At 48.8% G+C, this 22264-nt stretch overlaps 1 protein-coding gene across 34 annotated transcripts in view; it reads left to right on the plus strand.

The window, feature by feature from the left end:
- The window catches only part of Kalrn (kalirin, RhoGEF kinase), a 605866-nt gene that overhangs the window by 561751 nt on the left and 21851 nt on the right, over window positions 1–22264 (plus strand). For 12 of the 34 annotated variants that reach the window (XM_039088640.2, XM_039088645.2, XM_039088647.2 and 9 more), the window contains 5 exon segments: window positions 448–704; window positions 4028–4151; window positions 5157–5216; window positions 20439–20466; window positions 21144–21315. In XM_039088640.2, coding sequence (XP_038944568.1) covers window positions 448–704; window positions 4028–4151; window positions 5157–5216; window positions 20439–20466; window positions 21144–21315 — 641 coding nt within the window. 34 annotated transcript variants of the gene reach the window in all.

Here is a 22264-nt window from a genome sequence, read left to right on the forward strand (position 1 = left end):
CTAAAAAAGGGGTAGGGGGACGTTGCATCAAAGGGTCTATGTTCTTCCCATAGAGGAGGATTGTGACCCCTGACCTGACATTCACCCTGACTTCACTCTGTCCAAGTGCTTTCGTGCCCCTGTGCTGATAAACAGGTTCTTCCTATCATCGGGAAGGCTGCTGCATGCTTCCAGTTGAAGGTGTGTCGGTAGTTTTCTCCCAGCACCACGTGAAGCCATTATAATACTTGGTTATATACTTTGGCTAAAACACGGTACGGCTATGAAATGTGCTTTCAGAGCATGTTTACAACAGTGTCCTCACTCGGGAGTGCTCTGCTTTTCCGCTCCGCTCCCCCTTCACCCTGCCAGCATCTGGCCTTTGACCATACAGTAGGAGGCAGAGCAAGCCTGTGCGAACCAACCACCTTCCTGGTGTTTGTGCGCCTTCCGCCCCTGTCCCCCCAGCAGAACGACCTGGGAGGCTGCAATGGGACCTCAACCATGGCCGTAATTAAAGATTACTATGCACTGAAGGAGAACGAAATCTGTGTGAGCCAAGGTGAGGTGGTCCAGGTCCTCGCCGTCAACCAGCAGAACATGTGTCTGGTGTACCAGCCTGCCAGCGACCATTCCCCAGCAGCGGAGGGCTGGGTCCCAGGCAGCATCCTGGCACCCCTCACCAAAGCCACAGCGCCAGCCGAGAGTAGTGATGAGAGCATCAAGTAAGTATGCCCGTGGCTTCCGGGGAGAGGAGTATTCGGGTTAAAGGGGGAAAAAGTCAGAACCGGGGAAAAAAAAACCACAAAGTGCAAACCCTGCAGGGGATGGCTGCTGCTCGTTCACGATGACGCCAGGGGGATGAGGGTGTGGAACTGTCCTCCTGCAGCTCGGGGTGTCCAGGCTAGATTGCTCTGGGGTCGTGGTGGTGGTGGTGATGGTGGTGATGGTGGAGATGGTGGATTTTATTTCCCTTTCGTTTATAATTTTCTGTTCATCTTTCCCCTTCTCTTTCCCCCCCAACTCGTTAAGAAAAGAACCCTACTGAAACCTTAGGGGACAAAAGGCATGCCCTCCGTTGCTACATATGGCCCACCACGGGACTCACTGGACTGGACTTCTATTTATACTGTATGAAGTTACTGATATATATATATATTTTTTTTTGATTGGCACCTAGAAATGACCTTAGCACAAACGCCAGGCCTGGACAGGTCAGAGCCTGCTGCTTCTCCCAAAAGAAAGGGGATTTTTTTTTTTTTTTTGGTTGTCCATGGTAATTCCTCTCTGTACAGATTGTAACTTTTTTATTTTTATTTCTCTCCTCCCCTGTCACTTTAATATATATGTTCATGGTAACTTGTAAGATATTTCTTTTCCTTATTTTGATTGCAAAAAAAAAAAAACATTCTGAACACATTCCTGTATAAAGCATTTTGCACTATTTAAAGAAACCCCTATGGATGAAGTCAGGTTGTGCAATAGGAGGAGCCACAATGTTTATCATTGTACCTGTAATGTAACTAATAATTTTAAATGTGATATTTTAAATATGTAAAATAAATTTTCACCATGAGCATGTTTTAATGAGGTCAGAGGTTAGTTGACCCTCCCCCACCCCTCCATCCCATTATTCTCAGACTTTGGGTGTGAAAATGATTTTTTCCCCCTTTACTCTCTATGGTTTACGGGTTGGTTAGCCGCATTGACAGGGTTTGTTTTGTTTCCTGTATCAAAAGTGCCTTTGTTGCTAGATCTTGGACCCTGCCCTTTCCTCTAAACACCCCTGACTGGATTTTCTCTGACTTTACCCAAGGGGAATGACAGAGAGTCAGAGCTATCCAGAGGGTTCCCAGCACCCGGGTCTCCTTCAAGTCCCGATGTCTGTGGGTGACCCACACAGGGCAGTGTCAGCCTGCTTTTCTCACAGCTTCTACAGCCCCCCATGCTTCATGGTCACCGGGGGGGGGGGGTTCAAGGCACTATCATGAGGTGACGGAGCAGCGACACCAGCAGAAATGCCTGCCTTGGTTTCCTGTCAGGGAGTAGAAGGTGCTGATGTCACCTGGCCTCTCCAGGTGACCACAGAAATCAGAAGTGGCCCAGCAATGAAATAGGCCCTGCCTGTCCTAGTCTAGAGACATTCATTTCAGAAGCCTTGGATGGGAAGGCCTGACATAACCAAGCCTCACAGAGGTAGTTCTTCATGGGCGGTGTTCTCCTCACCCAGACACTGAGTCCGCCTTTCCCCCACCCCCACCTCCGCCACCTTTGGTGTCTTGGTCTCAGGGGCGAGGGGCAAAGAGAACAGATAGATGCACCCACTAGCTCCTTGGGTTCCTTGCAAGCCACAGTTTCACAAGGGTTGGTGGCACTGGAGGTGGGCCACTCACTCCCCCTTCCCTGGGCCTGCTGTGACCACAGGGATGCCTACAGTATAAATGTCACTGAAACTGTGTCCACATCAGTCGCTGGGCTTGTGGCCAAGAGATGGAAGCTCCCCAAACCGTGGTGACGTGTTCTTCTGGGAAGAAGAATTTGAAATCGAACCTCTCCTGCCTCTTGAGCATCTCCGATCTTCCTCCTGCGCTATTTTTAACATTCTCACCAAGCACACTGGGGAGCTCAGAGGGTGACAGTTACCAGGCGTATGCCCTACGTGTGCACAGATAAACACACTGTATCTTCTGCCTTGGTATTCTTTTCTGCAGGGACCCCCCGACTCAGGATGTTCCCAGGGGAGCCAGGGACATGGATTTGGGAATAAAAGACAAGAGACAGAAGTCTGCAGTTGTCAGTGTCATACGATCTAGGGGCGTCTTCCATGCCTGATTCTCACTGGGGTACAGAAGGTAGAGCCAGGTGCTGTGGGAGGTCCTGAGGGGCTACAGGGGCTCTGAGAAAAGCTCTGGTCTTTGGAAGGATCCCTCTTCCCAAAACATGCCAGAGCACGGTCTCAGGTGGATTTTCCTCTTCAGGTTAATTGTCGAGGCTGTATGTTAGGTGACAAATGTTCCTAGAACACCTATCTTGGGTTCCTTTGACTCCTGGTGACTCTGGAGCGCTGTGGAGAAGAGGCAATTGAAGTAATTTCCTTCTAAATCTCCCCCGCCTCTCCCCTCACAAAGGTTCTCTTCCTGGAGCCCTATCTACAGAGACCCATATTTAACCAGGAAAACACAGAAGAGAGTGTAGGCCTCACTCCAGACAAGAACTAACTCATGCAAATCCTGTGGGCCATGAAACACCATTACTGCTCAGGTCCCTGATGCTGCTTAGGCCGTGGCCTTTGCTGCCGTTGACTCTGACAGATGCGGGACTCAATGACTGAGCCTGTCTTCTGTAGCCATGAAGTGGAGCCCAGCCCCCAAGTGGGATAGATTGTGTGAAAGAACATTGCTACTGCCACCTCCCTGGGAACACACGCTGGGCCTTATTCCAACAGGGAAAGTGGAACCCTTTTGTGACTGGGCCCTATAACAAACACAGCGTAAAAATAAATGTGGAGGGCACACACAGGAACCTTGCCCTATGTAAATCCAGGTATGTGTGGGGTATACACCTCCACTTACCAAGGCAACTTCCTCAGAAACCCTGGCACTCCCCCAGTGCTTGAGAGTGCCTTACTCCAGACAATATATGTGCCAGTGGCTTGTTTGCACTAATAAAATGCAGTTCCTCTATCTTTCCTATTCTATACTCATCCCATCCACCACACCCTTGTCCAAACACCACCTCAGTCCAAAGGGTCTTCATCAGATGCTCAAAGAAAATCTCCCTGGGTCTGGTGACCTGGTACCCATTTTTTTTCCAGATGCTATACTTTACCTAGCACACTTTCAGGAAGGGTCAAAGTTCATCCTCACTTCCAATTAGAGGTGAGGTCAGCCCCAGCCACTGCAGGAGCTGGTAACACAGGTCTGGGGCCCTGAGGCTGGCAGGGGCTTCACTGAAGCATCTCCTCTGGTGCGCAGCGGTGGTGAGCCCACCCACCACCTCCCTCTGCTCCATCCTGCCATTTTGATTGGTGCGTTTTTTGGTACAACAGGAAGTCATGCTCATGGCACACTCTACGCATGAGAAAGCGGGCAGACGTGGAGAACACGGGTAAAAATGAAGCCACAGGGCCTCGTAAACCCAAGGATATTCTGGGCAACAAAGCCTCTGTTAAAGTGAGTAAGGTGTTCGGAGCTGGGTCCCTGTCATCCATCCCTCCCTGAAGCATCCTCACAGGCAGTTGGGTGGGTGGGGATTGGCTACTTATTCACTGCCCAGTGTGGGGACCGAAGGGGGAGTAGTTTAGCAGGATTCTGCATGCAAGGTCAATCTGTTTATTTTTATTTTTTTTATTTCTCCTGGCACCTTCAATTTCAAGTGAGTACCTCTCTTTTCCTTCTCTCTTCTGACTAAGCAGATGTTTTACAACAAAATTATCTGCAGCATTCTTAGAAACGCAAGACGCTTGGTTCATACTAAACTTCTCAAAGACACCCACTCAGCAGCCTAGGTCTGGAAACACATTCAGGTTACAGGGGTACACTCCGAACCCCTGGTGTCATGAAGGCAGAGGTTTGGCACTTAAAGTTCATCATGACCTCAGTAAAGTTTCATTTCTTTTCCCCAGACATCCCGCTGCACATGGGAAAAACAGGGAGACCCTTAGGTGAAGCCCCGGTTGTTTTTTAAATGATCTGTTCCTTTGAACTATCAACCGTGTGCTTGCCAGACCCTCCATTTTTTTTCCCATCTAGAAACAATGTCGTTAGGTGACTCTTCTGAAATGCTCTGCCTCAGGACAATGAAAATCACACATTGATTATCTCTTGGGCACTTTGCCTTCCTGAGCAAAGAGCAACCAAAACCTATTCAAGATCCCTTTGGGGAAAAGAAATAGGGAAGCCCAGCCTCGCCGGAGTGGACAGTTTAATTCCGGCACTCATTGCTTCATCCGGTCACCTCCATTGCTCTTCCTGGTGTGATAAACAGGTGTCCACAGCCCCCCCCCCCCCGAGAGAGCATGCTGCTGCCATGACGTCCCACACCCCACCTGAAAAATACCTGGTTGTTTCTCTGCCTGGTTTCCCATGCCCATGCTTCTCGGATGTGCCCCGCCAGCCAGACTACTGCGTTTCTAACTGTGTTCTTTTTCTCCCCCCTTCTTCATGCTGCCAACCAAGGAGACGAACAGTTCCGAGGAGTCAGAGTGTGATGATCTTGACCCTAATACTAGTATGGAGGTAGAAGCAGCTATGTTGTCCTATTTTCTACACTGATTGCCTTTCTCAGCGTGTTCCCTAAACAGTGACCTCACGAGAATCCAGGGTGGACCGTGCTTCTGCAATGTCAGGCGATCTCAGGGTGTCCCATCCAGACTGAAGCAAAACAAAACAAAACCTAAATTCACCTCTATTTGGCTAGGAAACTACTTTGGTATCGTTTTAAAAACAAAGCCTTGCGCTTTTCTCTTGAATGCTTTCTTAATGTTTTCTTCCTTGGAAAGTTTGGTTTTATGTAGAAAATACCCAACTCAATTAATTGAAACATAGAATACTTTTTTTCCCCCATAGAAAACAGCTGTAATTGGTTGACTCGCAGTGGCTAAGAGCCACCCAGTGGTTGGGTTTTGTTTTGTTTTGTTTTTTTCTCCTTATAGTTGTCCCCACTCTTTCCTCTCCCCCCGTCCCCCTTCTCTGCCTCTTGATCTTCTGGGCTCTCATTCTTCCATGCGCTGTGGGTTTTCTGGGTGACCTGGCTCTAGTTACTGTGTGAACTGTAGCTGGTTAAGAACCAAGCAAGAAAGGATTAACTCTGGCCTTCTTTCGCCCACCCCCAGGGCCCAGGCAGGGCCAGTGGCTATGGCAATCACATGAAAAGGCCCACCTAACTGCCTCTCTCCTGGATCCTTGGTCTAGAGACAGGGAGGCAGGAACACGTCGTAGACCTTTCCCATACCCCAGGTTTGCATGCACGTGGGAGCTGGAGTAGCACCCTGCCTTCTTGAACATCCATTACCAAGTCTATAAACACGGAGACCTGCAAACCCTGGAGAATCAGAGCAAGCACGGCCTAGCTTGCCTTGCTATTCAGACTTTCGGGGTAGTCTGAGATATCATTCTCCAAATCTGTGTCCCCTAGATTTCCTCTAATGCAAAGTAATTTTTTCCATTTCTAAATGTATTTTTGACTACTTCGTACATGTGCAGAATATACTTTTCATCACATACCCCTTCTATTGCTCTTACCTCCCCACTCCCTCCAAACCCCCATTCTTCCCAACAAGTCGCCTTCTTTCTTCCATAGTCGTTGTCTTATTCTGAAATACCCGCTGGATTTAATCAGGGTTCCTCACTCAAGCACAGGTAACGTATCGGTGACTATGCCACTGAAGAAACAAGGACAACCCCTACTCCCACCCCAGCAGTGACAATAACTCCTCAGCTAGGGATGGGGCCTCTTCCTGAGGTAATCCTGTCAGGCCCAATCTTGTGCAGATAACCACAGCTACCAGTTCATGAACGCAACAGCCATATTGAGTCCTCTGCATCCTCCAGATCTTTCGTTCTCTCTGTCCCCTCTTCTAGGGTGTTCCCAGTGTCTTGGGGGGGTGGGGTGGGGGTAATACATGTAAAGCGCATGTCTCATGTGTGACTGAGCACTCAGAAGTCACTCATCCTCAGCACTTTGATCATTTGTGGAACTATACACTAAACACTGCTCTGTACAGAAAGGAGGCTTCTCTCTCAGGCACTGGTGATACACACCTTTAATCCCAGCACTCAGGAGGCACAGGCAGGCGGATCTCTGAGTTCAAGGCCAGCCTGGTCTACATAACAAGTTTTAGAACATCCAGGGCTATACAGAGAGAGAGAGAGAGAGAGAGAGAGAGAGAGAGAGAGAGAGAGAGACAGAGACTGTCTCAAAAAAAGAAAAAAAGATCTGATCTACGGCTACAGACATAAATATTTAGAAGGCAGTTTGACACCATGTCCATTTAGCATTAACAGTAGTAGGTTTCCCCTAAATCCTTTCTTATGTATAGCCCTAAAGTTTTCACCTAGCAAGGTAGCGTCGTCATCATCATCACCATCAGCATCATCATCATCATCATCATCATCATCATCATCATCATCATCACCATCATTGTTATTGTTATTGTTATTGTTATTTGGCATAATCTCTAAGAAGTCCACCACCATATTACGAAAGCAACTAAAAACCCACGAGAGGGGGTTGGGGATTTAGCTCAGTGGTAGAGCTTGCCTAGCAAGCGCAAGGCCCTGGGTTCGGTCCCCAGCTCCAAAAAAAAGAAAAAAAAAAAAAAACCCACGAGAGACCACGGCCTAGGAAGAGGGAAGTCAGCTGTGGAAGAAGCCACCTGAGTGAGCTGAGCCAGGAGTCCAGTGGTTGAAAACGGGAGCTCTGCCCAAATGAAGCAGTCCCCTGTGGGTGTGGGTTCTGCCGCAGAGCCGAGTCTGGCAGGTGTGGGTCAGAGGACTCTGCTGAGGAAGGAAGCCGTGTGGGCCTTCACAGCCTAAACGCACGTTAGAGATGGGGAAGGCAGGAGCAGTCCTGACTCTGCTTCACTTGCAATTCACAGGACAGGCACAGGCATGCGTGGGCCCCACACCTGTCAACGTTAGACACCCATGGTGCTTTATCTCCGTGCACTGGCACGTACTGAAGGAGTCAGACACAAGTAGAGGAAAACCAGATAGAGGCGGGTAGGAGCCAGGTATCTGTGTCCTAAGGCACCTGGAACTGGGGACTTTGTCTAGCTCTAACAGGGTAGGGAGAGAAGAGTACGATTCCCACACAGTCAGAGAAGTGGTAAATACAGAAGCATGTGCCTAGCTTCATCCACTCAGAAGATTAACTGATCTAGTCAGATGTTTCACTCTATACTTAGGCAAGCTTTCAAGTAAACCCATTTTTAAGGTTCTTAACAGTCAAAGCTGGGTAGCCTTTGTGACCTGAGGGAGGCGGGCCCCTGAGAGATGCTACTCGCTCCCCAAGCAAAGACATCAGGGTGTTCTTGATGGCCGAAGAAAGCCCCAATATGTGTTGTTATAAGATCAGAAAGCTTTTCCATGTGGTAACAGACTCATAGCTTCCTGTAGGCAGAAAGTTCAGTTAGCCTAGCCGCTCATGGGGGAATGTGTGGATCTGCCCATTGCTCCACAGTGTCCAGTGCAGTTGCCTCACAGCCATTGGTGTTCATTTCATGCTGAGCCTCCCAAGGGCCCACGAGCTCCTCTGAACCTGCCACTGTCCTGATGGTAGCCATCATCTCTGATGTTGCTTAGTGACCTCAGAGACAAAAAGCACATGGCATCCTGGACATCAAGTCGTTAAACACAGGCAACATGAAAGTGGAAATTTACTGCAGCAGACATGGTAGACGGAAATGGCTGGTGGTGCATCTGAAGGCCAATGGAAACCCAGATGGCTGTGCCTCCTCCGGAAGGTCTCTTGCTGCTAAGGTGATAGTTTGGAACCTATTCCCAAAGCTCCCAAGGCCCAGCTTCACCCGTATCTTCTGGAAGTGTATTCTGTGCTCTCACTGAACTGAGCGGCAGCCCCCTCTAGTCCTATCTATACTTATCCTCCGTTCCTGGGACCCCCAAAACCTGGCTCTGCGCTCCCATGCTCCATGCCCAGACTCCATGTGAAAGTCTGCCCTGTTGACCAACCACCCTTGGCCTCATAGCAGCTTGTTTATCCACAGTACACTGTAAATGGACTCATCTGCCTGCCGCCATGAAAATGACGTCACCAAGCCATCCCTACCTTCTCTCAACTGGGGACCGCGTTCCGTCAAAGGGCGGTTTGCTGGGTCTCTACACCAGAAGCATCCTATCTGGGTGTATATTTGAGTCTCCACAGAACTCTAAGAAGACCTAGGCTGTCCTTGAAAGCAGTTTAAGAGGAGAGTACAGCACACTGGAACCTCAGAGTTAACCAGCCACTACATTAAGGGAGGCTGTTAGCACAGCCCTTCCTACCTCTGTCAACCAATGGTTGTGGGTACTCTCACATGGGCCATCCACTCCCAGCACTGCAGGCCATACCACCAGCCACAACAGCAAGACCGGCACAAGGTCCCTGCGTCCCCCCTCCGCCTGGCCATCTCTCCATCTGTCACCACACCACATGGAGAACTGTTTTTAAAGTGAAGGCCTGCAGTTCAGCTTTTCCTTGCATCCTTGGGGGGAGGGGTGAATGGGGACATTATGTGTGAAAGAAATTTACATGCAAAAAAAAAATTCCAAATGAGGATAAAAATGAAACACTGGGGTCTCTTGGGAACAGCTCTTCTGGGCTTAGAGCCACATGGCTGCCTGCCAGCTTCTTCAGTCCCATGACCACCCCCCACCCCTTGTGTCTACAAGTGATACTCTGGGCCCTGAGTACCCAGGTCCAGCATCTGCCTCTAGCCAGGGCCTGTCTCTAAGAAATCTTCTCTGGCCTGGGCTAGATTTCCCTTTGGATTCAGCTGCTGCCAAGAGGTTCCCACATCCATACCATCTCTGAAAAACTGGGGCAGTCCTACCTGGGTTTTCACAGCTCCTCAACCCCACATTTCCACCTGCCCGAGTCACTCAATGAGGTTGAGAACTGGGAACCAGTTGCCAGACTTGGGTCTTTATCTCCAAGGATCAGAATGCTCAACCCAGCTCTTACATCGAACCTAATTAACTACGTGCATTTTAACTTCTTCACTAAAACTCCGTGACCCTCTTGGCAGCCCTCACCCATCAGAGTGAGAAAGTCTCCCCAGCCCCTGCAGGCTTTGCCTCTTTTGGCTGCCAGCTCTGTGGCTTAGGGAGCTAATAAGGACTGCATCTTGGAGAAGGGCTCTGAAAGATGGTGAAGCTAGACCTTTGAAAAAAGGAGGCTAACTGGGGAGGAGATTTCTAATCAGGGTAGAAGTAACATTTTCAACAGCACCTTGGGAGCCTGTGCTTTTATGGATCCCTCTTGCCATTTGACAGCGGACAGAACAGAATCCTTTCTGTTGGAAGAGCAGAGTCCAGTGACAGGAAAGACCTTCCCTGAGTTGTGAGGTCATCACTCCCTTCATTTCTGTGTGCTCCCCTCTCCTCTGTCTCCCCAGCTCTTTTACCTTTTCAGGCAAGGAGTTGAAGTACAAAAAATTTTTACTCAGGGCTAGAGGGATGGCTCAGTGGTTAAGAACATTTGTTGCTCATCCAGAAGACCTGGGTTTGGTTCGCAACACCTACATGGTGCCTCACCACCATTCATAACCCCAGTTCCAGGAGATCCGATGCCCTCTTCTGTGGGTTCCAGGCATGCATAAGGCACGCGGCACACACACACACACACACACACACACACACACACACACACACGCAGGCAAACACATGCACACAAAACAATTTTTAAAGCTGTAACGTTCAGTTTAGTCAGTAAAATGATTACCGTGCAAGCACGAGGGTCTGAGTTGGTCGCCAGCATCCATGTAAAACATTGGGCACCGTGGCATCCATATCAACAGTTATCCCAGAGCTGAGATGACAGACAAGATTTGCTGGCCGACCAGCCCAGCTGAAATCAGTGGACTCCCAGTTCAGTAAGAGATCCTGTGTCAGAAATGAGTCAGAGAATAATCAAGGAAGACGCTAGGAGAGCTGACCTCTGGCCTCCACACACACGGGCACACAAATGCATGCTCATGACCTCGTCTATGCATACCCACTGATTTAAAGCAGAAGAGAAAGAAACAAGAAGTTCCCTCGAGTCAGTTGTTCAGTTCCCTGGCCATTATTTCCCCTCTTGCACTATCCTGTGGCCACTTAGATCACAGCCTTTCCAGGTTGGCTTAATCTAAAACACAGCTTCTGGGAACCGAGAAGGCCTACCTTCCTCTGCCAGTGCCCTGTATGGATGAACTGCTCCATGCAGCTCAACCCATAGGACTCTTCTTTGTATCAGTCCTGCTTCTCAAGGCTGAAATATGACGCAAACTGAAGCAAGCCAAAGCAAGCCGCGCAAAGGCAGTGGGACTGACCCCGAGTCGGAAAGCCTGGCTCTCGATACAGGCAGCTGTGTGACCTCAGGTCAGTTAGCTTTCCTGAGCTCTGGGTTTCTCTGCAGGCAGATTACGCAGTCCCTAGTGTGCAGGCCTTTAGATGCTGACATGTAGCCCTTTAAACGCCATGTAGATCTAAGGGGTAACATGTGTCAGGGAACTTGGCTCTGAACTACGTCAGCCTCCCAGAGCATTGGGATCGTAACAGAAGAAACTGGAAAAGGTGTCTTGAGTCGGGGTAGGGATGGCGACTGAAGTGACCACTCTCAGTTCTGGGAACAGTGTGTGTTCTGAGCTGGCAAATCTTTTCTTCCCAACGCCCAATTTCAGGTCCCAGATCTCCCATCCTTGAAGAGCCAGCCTGTTGTCCCTGCCTCAGACACTCTGGCATCTCCATCCCAGATTCAGGGCTTCAAAATAACCTGGCCACACAGATAGAACTTCAACAGCCCAGTCAGGCAACTGACCTCCTGGCCCTGCCAGTGTGTTTCCACTGAAGGCTGTTTTTGTATTTTAATAACAGAATTAATGAAAAGAACTCTTTAAAGAAAAAGAAAGTGAAGCACCACATTCCTGTCATTTTGGCAAAACATTTGCTTTGTAATGTATCTGATGCCTTTGGCAATCAGACACTGTCTTCCTGCCCAGATTTGCTCTGATTCCCTATAAGGGCAGATGGATGGCCTACTACCCAAGGGACTTAGCTGAAACAAGATAGCCCTGCATTCTGTGCTCTGACCATCAGGGAGGACAGTTTTGTCACTGACCAAGGCCCCAAGAGAAACCACCGTAAAGGGAGGAATTGCTTTGCCTCACGGCTTCTGTGTTTCCGTCATTGTTTCTTCAGCCCTGATGCTCTGGGACGGAGATGTGGTAGCAGGAGGGTGTGAGAGAAGAGGCTGGTCCCTCATGGTGATCAAGAAACAGGAATGGAGAGTGTCCACACTAGAGGGCTATGGCCTTCACTCAGGCTATGAGATGGGGCCACCCGCATTCAGAGCTGGTGTATCCCCATCCTAATTGATCATCTCCGGAAATGCCCTCATAGACATGACTAGAGTTGACCATAAGCATTAACAGTCACTCTCAGCCAGGCAGTGGTGGCACACATCTTTAGTCCCAGCACTTGGCGGGCAGAGGCAGATGGATCTCTGTTTGAGGCCTGGTCTAAATGGAGTTTCGGGACAGCCAGGGCTATTACACCAGAAACCCTGTCTCAAAAACAAAACGAACAAGGAAAACAAAACAAAAAAAAAACCAATCATCCCTCCTAGAAAAATACAGAAGCAGAGAGGTCAAGGTCACGCAGCCAATGAAAAAGCAGGTCTTACTATTGAGCGATGTTCTCAGCTCCACTCGACCTCAGCTCGACCTATGTCCTGCAGGAAGTCCGAATGCAGAGTCTCGGGCCCTTCCTTGTTGCACACCTGCTTGTAGGAGGAGAATTTCTCCTTCCACAACTTTATAATCCCCTGACGGCTGGGGTGATCACAGGCCTTTGGGCACACCCTCTGGCGGTGACTCAGGAGCTCAGCCATTGCAGCCCTGAGAGTAAGTCTATTGGACACTAGTTGAAGATGTCTGAGTTGGTTTCTTGGGCTGGCATCCGTGTTGTGCTCTTAGCCATGTGTGTACTGAGGCGCCTCACCCTAGTCGGAAGGTCAAGTGCCATTGACCTAGAAGCTTCCCTAAGAGTGCGGCACTGGAAGAGACGAAGCCACCACCCCCGCTCACCTGTGGGCACAGACATCCGAACACCGTCGAAGTTCACCAGCAGAGCTCAACGCACATCCCTCAGGGTTCACAGAGCTAATCTCAGGGAAGTCAGGGAATCGATAGCACGTGGGCAGACCAGGTTCTCCAACCACAAAGATAATTCATGAAAATAAAAAAGGTTTGGAGGGAGCTGGAGAGTTGGGGACTGAAGTTTGAAGCTATATAAGCAGCTCACGACTTCCTGGAACTCCAGCTCCAGGGGATCTAATGCCCCTGGCCTTCTTGGGCACCTGCATTCCCATGCATATCACACACACACACATACACACACTCACACACACTCACACACATACCACACACCACACACACACACACCACATACACACACATACACACACTCACTCACCACAGATACACACTCACACATACACACACTCACACACACTCACACATATACCACACACACCACACACTCACACACACCACACACACACATACACACACACTCACAGACACATACACACACACATACACACACTCACACACACACCACATACACACACATACACACACTCACACACATACACACACTCACACACACTCACACATATACCACACACACTCACACACACCACACACACACATACACACACACTCACACTCACACACACACTCACACACACCACTCACACTCACACACACACTCACACACCACACACACACACACTCACACACACATACACACACACACATACACACACACGCCCGGACACTTGAATTTTTTTTTTAAAAATTATTTGAGGCTAGGTCAAGGTGAATGCCTTTAATTCCAATACTCAGGAGGCAGAAGCAGGTGGATCTCTGCAAGTTTGAGGCTAGCCTGGTCTACAAGAGTGAGTTCTGGGACAGCCAGGGCTACACAGAGAAACTTTATCTAGAAATAGATAGATAAATAAATAAATAGATGGTAAACTGATCTAGTCAGATTGAAATAAGGAATAGGTAAACCTTCAAATCAGAAATCACCCCCAGCCCCAGGATCACACGCAGAAGAAAGGTTTTAGGGAGTTTTATTTTATGCTGGGGATAGAACCCAGGACCTCACGCATAGCTAGGCAAGTGTTCTACCGCTGTGCTATGTTCTCAACCCGGGAAATACCTTTAACCATCTGTCCGTTTTCTAACTAAATGCTATCTAGCACCCCTCTCCTTCCCTGCAGATTTGTAGCTCTGAGACGGTGTGAGTTTGTGTCCGCCATCTTTATCCCATTAGCATCCTTCCTGTGCAGTTTGGAACTGTGTTTTGTGATTGGGTGATGAGGGACTCAGAAAAAAACAAGGTCAGGTCATCTTCAGCTGACAGCTGGTTTCCAGGCAGAATTTCACCTTCTTCACCTTCTTTCTTGGCGTCAGACTCTTAGGCATTAACTGGGCGGGATACTCCAGCTCTCTTCAAACTTAGTTTGTTATTCAACACTGGATGATTTTACCTGTGACATTTCCCCTGAACTCACTGCTGTCCTATTTTGAAGAGAAACCCAGAAGGAAGGAACTAAATTGCAGTGAGGATTCTTTATGGCTTCAGGAAATCCTGCTACCTGCTGCCCTCTGCTGTTCAAATAAAACCAGACTCCCCAGCAGTCCGTCCCTGCCTCTCCCCTACTCCCTAACCCCAACTGACTTTACCTAGTCTCTCTCTCTCTCTCTCTCTCTCTCTCTCTCTCTCTCTCCTCTTCCTCCCTTCCTCTCCCTCCTGCCACTCTCAGAGTGAGACTATATGCATTTTGTGTGAATAACACCATGTTTCCTCCACAACCACTTCTAGCTGACATTTTAGTTCTCCATGGCTTCCCATCCATCACCATGCTCAGACATTCAATTTCAAGAAATATCTGAGACTTGGGATTAGTACCTCCAGTCCCTACACATACCCACAATGGACACCAGGTGACACAAATTCTAGTCCAGTAATAGAGGGACCTGAGTTAATCTGATTCAACAACTTTTGACCTGTTCTGCCACAGATTCTGTGTTGAACACCATGGCTGATGACTCTGACTGTACTTAAAACACAGGGGGGTTACCATCTGCTGAGGGTGCACAGGACCAGTGAGCTAATGCAATGCAGATAAAATGTTATGTGTGGCAGCTCGTGATCAGAGGCCCCGCCCAGGGTGCCATCCTCTGAATGCCTAGAGGAAGAAGATCACCATTAGCTGAATCACAGACTCGGACTGACCAATGGAGTTCCCAAGGAAGCCACAGGTCCAATGTATAAAAAGTGAAATCACCCCACTTTCTTAGGAAGTTGAATTCTTAGCTTTACCTCCTCCACATTAGAATCCTACCACTAAAGCTGTCAGCGATTTCAGATACAGAACACCACATGCCAAATTTTGTGCTAAATTTGGAGGCAATAAGAAGACAACGTGGTCCTTGTCCTCGTGGGCCTGGGAGCCATACAGAGCCATAGACAAAAACATTCCTAAGTAGACCACAGGAGGAGAACCAGTGTCACGGTCATCTCCTGCCCATACTTAGATTTGCTTCAAATAGAGGAAAGGGGTCTTCTGTAGATGTGATCCACGGGCACAGCTAGCAAAAGTGTTGGTGTGGAACCTCGCTGGGGTCTAAGTTCCTTCTGGAAACTTGATGGAGGGCTGGATTGGACAGAGGCAGCCCAGCAGAGCAGGTGGGCCTTCGGCATCGATGACAAAGTGCAGTACTTTTCCCGGACATCTCCCAGTGCACTCCACACTGTGATGGACAGGTGCTGAGCCAAGGCAGAGACTCCCATAGCCAGCCAGTCCGCTGTCACTGTGGGATCTTACATATCATTCCACCAGCTCATTCAGGAGATGGGGACCAGCGATCCTCCCTCTGTGCTTTCCGGGGCTTTGGAGGATCTAAGGAAGGTGTTCGTGAGTAGTCTATACCAATTAGATAAAGCTGCTCGGATCTGTGCTGGTATCACCATGATCAGCAACACCTGCTCTCCTCCCTGGGTCAGCCAAAAGGCAAAGAAACAAAGATGGCTGGCTTCCCTGGGTCTTTCCAGTTGAAGAACCTATAGTTGAGCCTTTCCCCAGCATCCCCACTAAAGCTACACCCTAGGTAGGAATGTTCATTTCATAAGCACCATATGTGTTCAATAGCATACACGGTTCGGCTATGGTTTCACGATGAGGAAGAGGAGTCGGGCAAACTCTCTCTGCAGCCGTCTGGGGTGTGCTCTCCTAGGCTTTTGAAGCCTCGCTTTAATTTTCGCTAAGACCCGAGGACGTAGCTCAGCACTGCGGTGCTTACCGAGCACACACGTGCCCTGGGTTCAGTGCCTGGCACCTCACGTGTATATAAAACCCATTAACTTTCCACTGCGCCATTGTCTTCCCTGGGAGACTCCTGGTAGGGGCTCCACAGCCTCCTCTCTGGGGAGTCTCCATCATGGTGGGAAGTCGAGGGCACCGAACAGAGCCTGCTTGGCATCCTCGGATTCTTTCTCCACTGAAGTCCTGATGGAGGAGGGGAATGGGATGTTGCAGAGTCTAAAGCTCTGTTATCTGTTGAGGGAGGGCCCATACCGTGGCAAACCTCCAGTGCAAATGTCATCGAATCCCATCTCCCCACTGTGCAGAAGCCTGCGGATGGCAATTCTCCTGCCTACCTTGTTCCCTCCTGGTACAACCACCTAGCCAGGGTCTGCTCAGTAAATCTTTGCCAACCTCAAACCACCCTTCCATGTTGGCACTACAATCCCCAGATTACAGAGGTCTGTGTCCACAAAGCCATGTTGGTGTTACAATCCTAAAATGGAATTGAGTCCCACGTTGTTTAAGAATTGTAGCGCCAGGGCCTCCCGTTCCTGTGTTCTCCCAGCAATTACACACTTCCACCTCACTCTGCTAAGAGCTACCGCTCCCAGAGGCTATGCACAGTGTTGTTTTAGAATCATTTTCCAAAGTTTGTGTTCCATTTGCCAACAGGCTCTAGTCAGATATTAGACATTTACCGGGGACTGATTATTTTACATGCCTTTCAGTCCCGTTTTGAGATCCTCTTTATGAACGTAACATTCCTGGGAGAAATGAAGTGAGGTAAAAGAGCGGGCACTCATTCACCAACGTGGATCGAATGAATGCCCACAGTGTGGAGATCCCAGGGGGAAGGTCCTGAGGCACAGAGGTGAACAGCAGCCAGCGCCCGCCCTGAAGAGCGAGGGGCCTAATTGATCAGACTGCACCTTTCTTTACAAAATACCATGACAGTGAAATGGGTTGACTGCAGAAAATTTGGAAAGTCTGGGTAAGAAGAAAAAGGAGAGCAGGATCATGACGTGTCTTTAATCCCAGCCCTCTGGAGACAGACAGATCTCTGTAAGTTCGAGGCCAACCTGGTCTATGGAGCAAATTCCAGGACAGACGGCTACACAAGGAAACGCTGCCTCTAGGGAGGGATAAAAACAAAAACAAAAACAAAAAGCAAAACAATCCACCCACCCACCCCCCCAAAAAAAAGGAGGGGAGGAGGAATAAGGAGAGAGAGAGGAGGAGGAGGAAGTGGAGGAGGAGGAAGAAGAGAAGGAAAAGTCACCTAAATATTATATATTGTTTTATAAATACAGAGAGATAGAGCCGGTGGGTTTGTATTTCTGTGTCCACAAAGTCACGCACACATCACCCAGTGTTTCTTGAGTGGGAAGGAAAGCCTCCTGTAAGCCCAGCACTGAGTAACCACTATCTTTTTTTTTTTTCTTTTTTTTTTTTTTTTTGGAGCTGGGGACCGAACCCAGGGCCTTGCGCTTGCTAGGCAAGCGCTCTACCACTGAGCTAAATCCCCAACCCAGAGTAACCACTATCAATATCTGGAAATATTCTCAGCCTCTTTTCTGTGCTGAATAACTGACCCAGACCCTACCTTACCTAAGCCAGGCTGATTGATCAGTGTACGACCTCTTTCGCGCGCGCCCTGCTGGTACCATGGTGCTACTGCAGCAGTTAATGATCACCCTCAATACCCTTCCCTCTAACACGGGCCAGGATATTTTCACACAGAGAGTTCTCTTGGTGTGTGAAAGAGACTCAGTAGCTTGCTTTTTTTTTTACCACATCCTTCCATGTGTCACATATCCACAAAAGCCTCAGGGGCAGGAAGCTAACAGGTTAAAGATCATTTGCTTAGCGCAGACCCAATCGTTTACCAGAGATCCTCGGTAATTCTCCCGAGTGGAGCTTTTTAAAAAACGGACCTGCCCCCCTAACTCCCAGGACCAACAGACTAGTGTAGCTTATTTGACTGTGAAGCATTCAACCCTAAATGAGAGGTCTGTACCACAGCCCCTCCCCAGAGGGAACACTGCAGAAGAAGAACAGCAAGGTTATACGAGCCAAAGGTTGAGAAGGACGGCCATGATAAAGTGTCTTCTGGGTGTACAGAGCCATTGCTTGTATGACATCTCCACAGCAGTGGTTCCCTGCACAGGGCCAAGCCAGTCAAGAAGCCGGCACAGATAGGGGAGGGTCTCAGAATCCAGCCCTAGCTGACGGCTAACAACTGGAGGATTCTGGGATAGGAAGGTCACTGTTCCTCAGGAGAGTGGCCCCTGGTAGGCTACCTGTGCTCCAGCAGGCAGATGGCTGCCCTGCATAACACCTGCCCGTGGACAGCACTGATTGAAGTCCATGGGCTATGAGAAGAGAGGACATGAAGGGGGTGGGGGGATATGGCAGGGAGTTCTAGAAGGAGCTGGACAGGGAGTGGGGTGGTATGTTCAAAATACACTGTGTGCATGTATACAGTTCTCAAAGAATGAATACATTTACTGTGTGTGTCTGTTTTCTCTCTCTCTCTCTGTGTGTGTGTGTGTGTGTGTGTGTGTGTGTGTGTGTGTGTGTGTGTGTGTTAAATGCCAGCCAGACATAATGACACATGCCTGGAACCCCAACTATGCAGAAGGCTGAGGCAGGGGAAGCACTAGTTCAAAGCCCACTCTAGCAATTTGGTAAAGGTCTTATATCAAAATTTTTAAGAAAGGACATTTATGAAGGGTTGTAGGCCGCTGCACTTGGCTAATCTGCAAAGCTGTGGGCTGGGTCCTTGGTACACTCTCCCCTACTCCAAACACCCGTGCACTGCTTCACCCCAACCCGGACAGGAGCTTTTGTCATGAGGTCCAGACATTGGCTGCACTTTCTGGTTATAAGCTGCCTCTGTCAAGGAGCAGGAACCATTGGTTCGAAGGACCTCGGGGTTGGCATATTCAGACTAATACTGCATGAGCCAGAGTCCCCACACTATTCCAGAATTAGCACCTCAAGGGTGCCAAGAGTTTTGGGGAAAACCTAAGTGTAAAAGGGTAGTTTGTGTGCAAAGTGGAACCCCAGGGAGGAAATAGCATCTTCCAGAGGGTTCCTGCACACCCCTCTCTATGGAAACACACAGAACCTGTGTTCACAGGAGGCGGGGACATACCATGTAAAATGCTCTACCAGAGCTTTTCTTTGTATAAGGTGAGTTTCCCACCCTAGTTCGAAGGCAAGAACCTTGCATGATAAAGTAGTAGAGGTTAGGCACCTCAGCAGACAGCTTAGCAGAAGGGAGGCCATTACGCATTTTTATCTGAATAGGAATTAAGTACTTAAGTAAGTAATTAATTAAGTACTTAATTAAGTAATTAAGCACGCACCACGCTGAGCACTTGACATATATAACCGTATTTATTATGTCTAGGACAGCCAACCACACTAGGTCTTCCCCCACCCCCACCCCCATTTGATAGTGGAGGGAAATTAATACCCATCAATGCCAAGTGGCGAGCACGCAACCACATCAGACAGAAAGTGACACCTGGCTCTCAATTCACTAAAGCCTAAACTTTCTCACAAGCCAGATTTTATGAACTGGGCTTCTCTTTGCCTGGGAAGAGGTAATGCAAAAGGTTGGGGACAGAGCAAAGTGAGCAGCCACTTGAGAGGATAACTTTCCGGGCTGGCTAGAGTGGCCAGGTGTTCTAGGGCAGGGCACATTTGAGTGTACTGCTGTTTTCTCCTCACACCAACCATGGGATTCAAGAATCATTTGGTGGGCTTAAATCTTTCTTTGCTTCCTCGAGTGCACAAAGATCAGGTGTTTGTCCATCCCCTGTGGAGGCCAGGGCCACAGAGTTGGGACTGGGGTCAGATAGACACCTGGAATCTACTGCTCTTTTTCTTTAGCCAGAAAAGCTCTGCTTAGGGCCAAATACAGGTGGAAGGGGACCTTTGAAAGGGAACTGCTGGGTAGTTCCATTGCGGCAACCCAGTTTGATTGCTCTCATGGCGTTGGTTCCTGCCTGTAATTTGTTGGGGGGGAAATTGTTGCTATTGAACTGCTAGAGGACATGCTGAGTAGGAAGGGTATGGGGCTGTTCATGGAAAAAGAACAACAGAGAGGAAGGGAGAAATGTGGCCACAACCACCATCAAGCAGTAAGCCTGCCCAGCGGCCATCTTAGACAGGAAGTAATCCTATGCCCTTTGGTGTCAAAGAGGGTATCTGTGACTGTAGTCATCCATAATAGCACGGGAAAAGAAAGGGTGGGCTCCTGACACCATTGCCCCAAACTGTCCTTGTTTTTGACCCAGTTAAGTCTCTCATTTTCTCCGAGTTGTAAAGGTTCAAGCAATTTTCTGTTCTTTTGTGTGTGTGTTTTTTTTCAGATCTTGAATCCGAATTTCATCCAGGAAGGTGAGTTTTTTTAAGGGGATAAAATGGAGAATGTGGGGACTGGCTAATAAATTACCTTATATCTAGCTTTAAGGCGGGGGCTGTAAGCAGCAGTGATAATGCTTCCGTATTTATGGATAAGGGGAGATCATTATGATAAACCAGTAAATGCAAAGAGTACAGCATGTAAGATACGTAAGGGGTTCTACTTTGATAAGATAAATAAATTAATATGTTTGTATAAAGCTCAAAGACGGTACTGTGAAATGTTCCCAAATGCCACCTCTACATTATGCCATCGTGGAGCCTTTCCCTCTTTTGCTTTCCTTTCTAATGTTGCTCTTAAACAGAGGGCCACAAAGGGCCACCACGCCCACACCTTTAATCCCAGCAATGAGAGGCAGACAGACCTTCCTGGGTTTGAGGTCAGCCTGATCTACACAGCGAGTTTCTCATAGATCAGACATTGCACACTGATCAAACAGTGTTAGGCCGCGGGTCATTTGAACCCTGATGCTCGGTCTCTGAGGGTGAGAATACTACAATGTCTTAAATGGCTGTCCTAAGTTTGTTTAGAGTAGCAATATGAGCGTGTATCAAGTTCGAGTAGCAATATGAGTGTGTATCAATTTCCAGTAGCAATATGAGTGTGTATCAATTTCCAGTAGCAATATGAGCATGTATCAATTTAATTGCAGTGGCTCCGGAATTCCTTGTGCCCTTGGTAGATGTGACCTGCTTGCTCGGAGACACAGTACTGCTACAGTGCAAAGCCTGTGGGCGGCCAAAGCCTACCATCACCTGGAAGGGTCCAGATCAGAACATCCTAGACACCGACAACAGTTCAGCCACATACACCATCTCCTCCTGGTAAGTGGGTCACCCAGTGTCTGGGCCCATAGCACCCAGAGGCTGGACTGGGGTGAAATTCTCTCTGGATTACTAGTCACCCACAAAAGATCTGTCCTGGCGTCTATTCCAGGCTTGGCCTTGCTTAGGAGAGAGACTGCGTTAAAAGCCTGGGTGGGTTTGCCCCCACACCAGAGCACCCCGTATTCCAGTCTCAAGCACTGCTCACTCTGCAGCTGGTCCCTCAACCTAGCTCAGAACTGTGCCAGCGCACATCAAGTGTGCTGCCCAGCACCAGACAGACAGACATGAGGCTTACTGAACCATCTAGAAACACTCTGTTCAGGACCTACAGACAACAGATAAAGCATTATCCTTTAAATAGCAAGCCAAGCCTGAACTATAAATATAAAATGTTCCTGTGGCCCTGCCTTAGAGCCACACTGATAGATGATCTGTCCAAGGATCCCCAGGGAGATCTGTCAGGCCCAAATGCTCACTGAGCACTGGAATGCTTGATGCCCATCAGGATGCTTGGAGATGAAGATGGCGATGTGAATTATTCCTTACCTAAGAGCTATGTTATGAGGGGGGTGGTTCATCTTCCAAACTGTGCGATGGGATGTCAAGCTACAAGGTGCATCCGCATTAAAGGCTGCTTGGTTGACTGCCTCCCGACCATCCTGCTAACTTGTCCCACCACAAATTCTGGGCATCACTGTGCCTGGCGGCTCACAGCAGACAAACAGAATCAAGTTCTAGTGGCTCACCAGCCACTTAGAGAAGTGCCCAGAATCGAACACGGTTTGATTGGCTTAAGTTGTGTTTGTGAATGTGTGTGTGTGGGGGGGGGTCTGGGTGTGTTTGTGTCAGTGAGTCTGTGTTTGAGATTGTCCGTGTGTCTATGTGTGTGTCTGTGAGTCTATGTGATTGTTTTTGTGTCTCTGTGTGTGGGTGTCTGTGAGTCTGT

This window comes from Rattus norvegicus, chromosome 11 (genome assembly GCF_036323735.1).
Source record: "Rattus norvegicus strain BN/NHsdMcwi chromosome 11, GRCr8, whole genome shotgun sequence".
Lineage (NCBI taxonomy): Eukaryota > Metazoa > Chordata > Mammalia > Rodentia > Muridae > Rattus > Rattus norvegicus.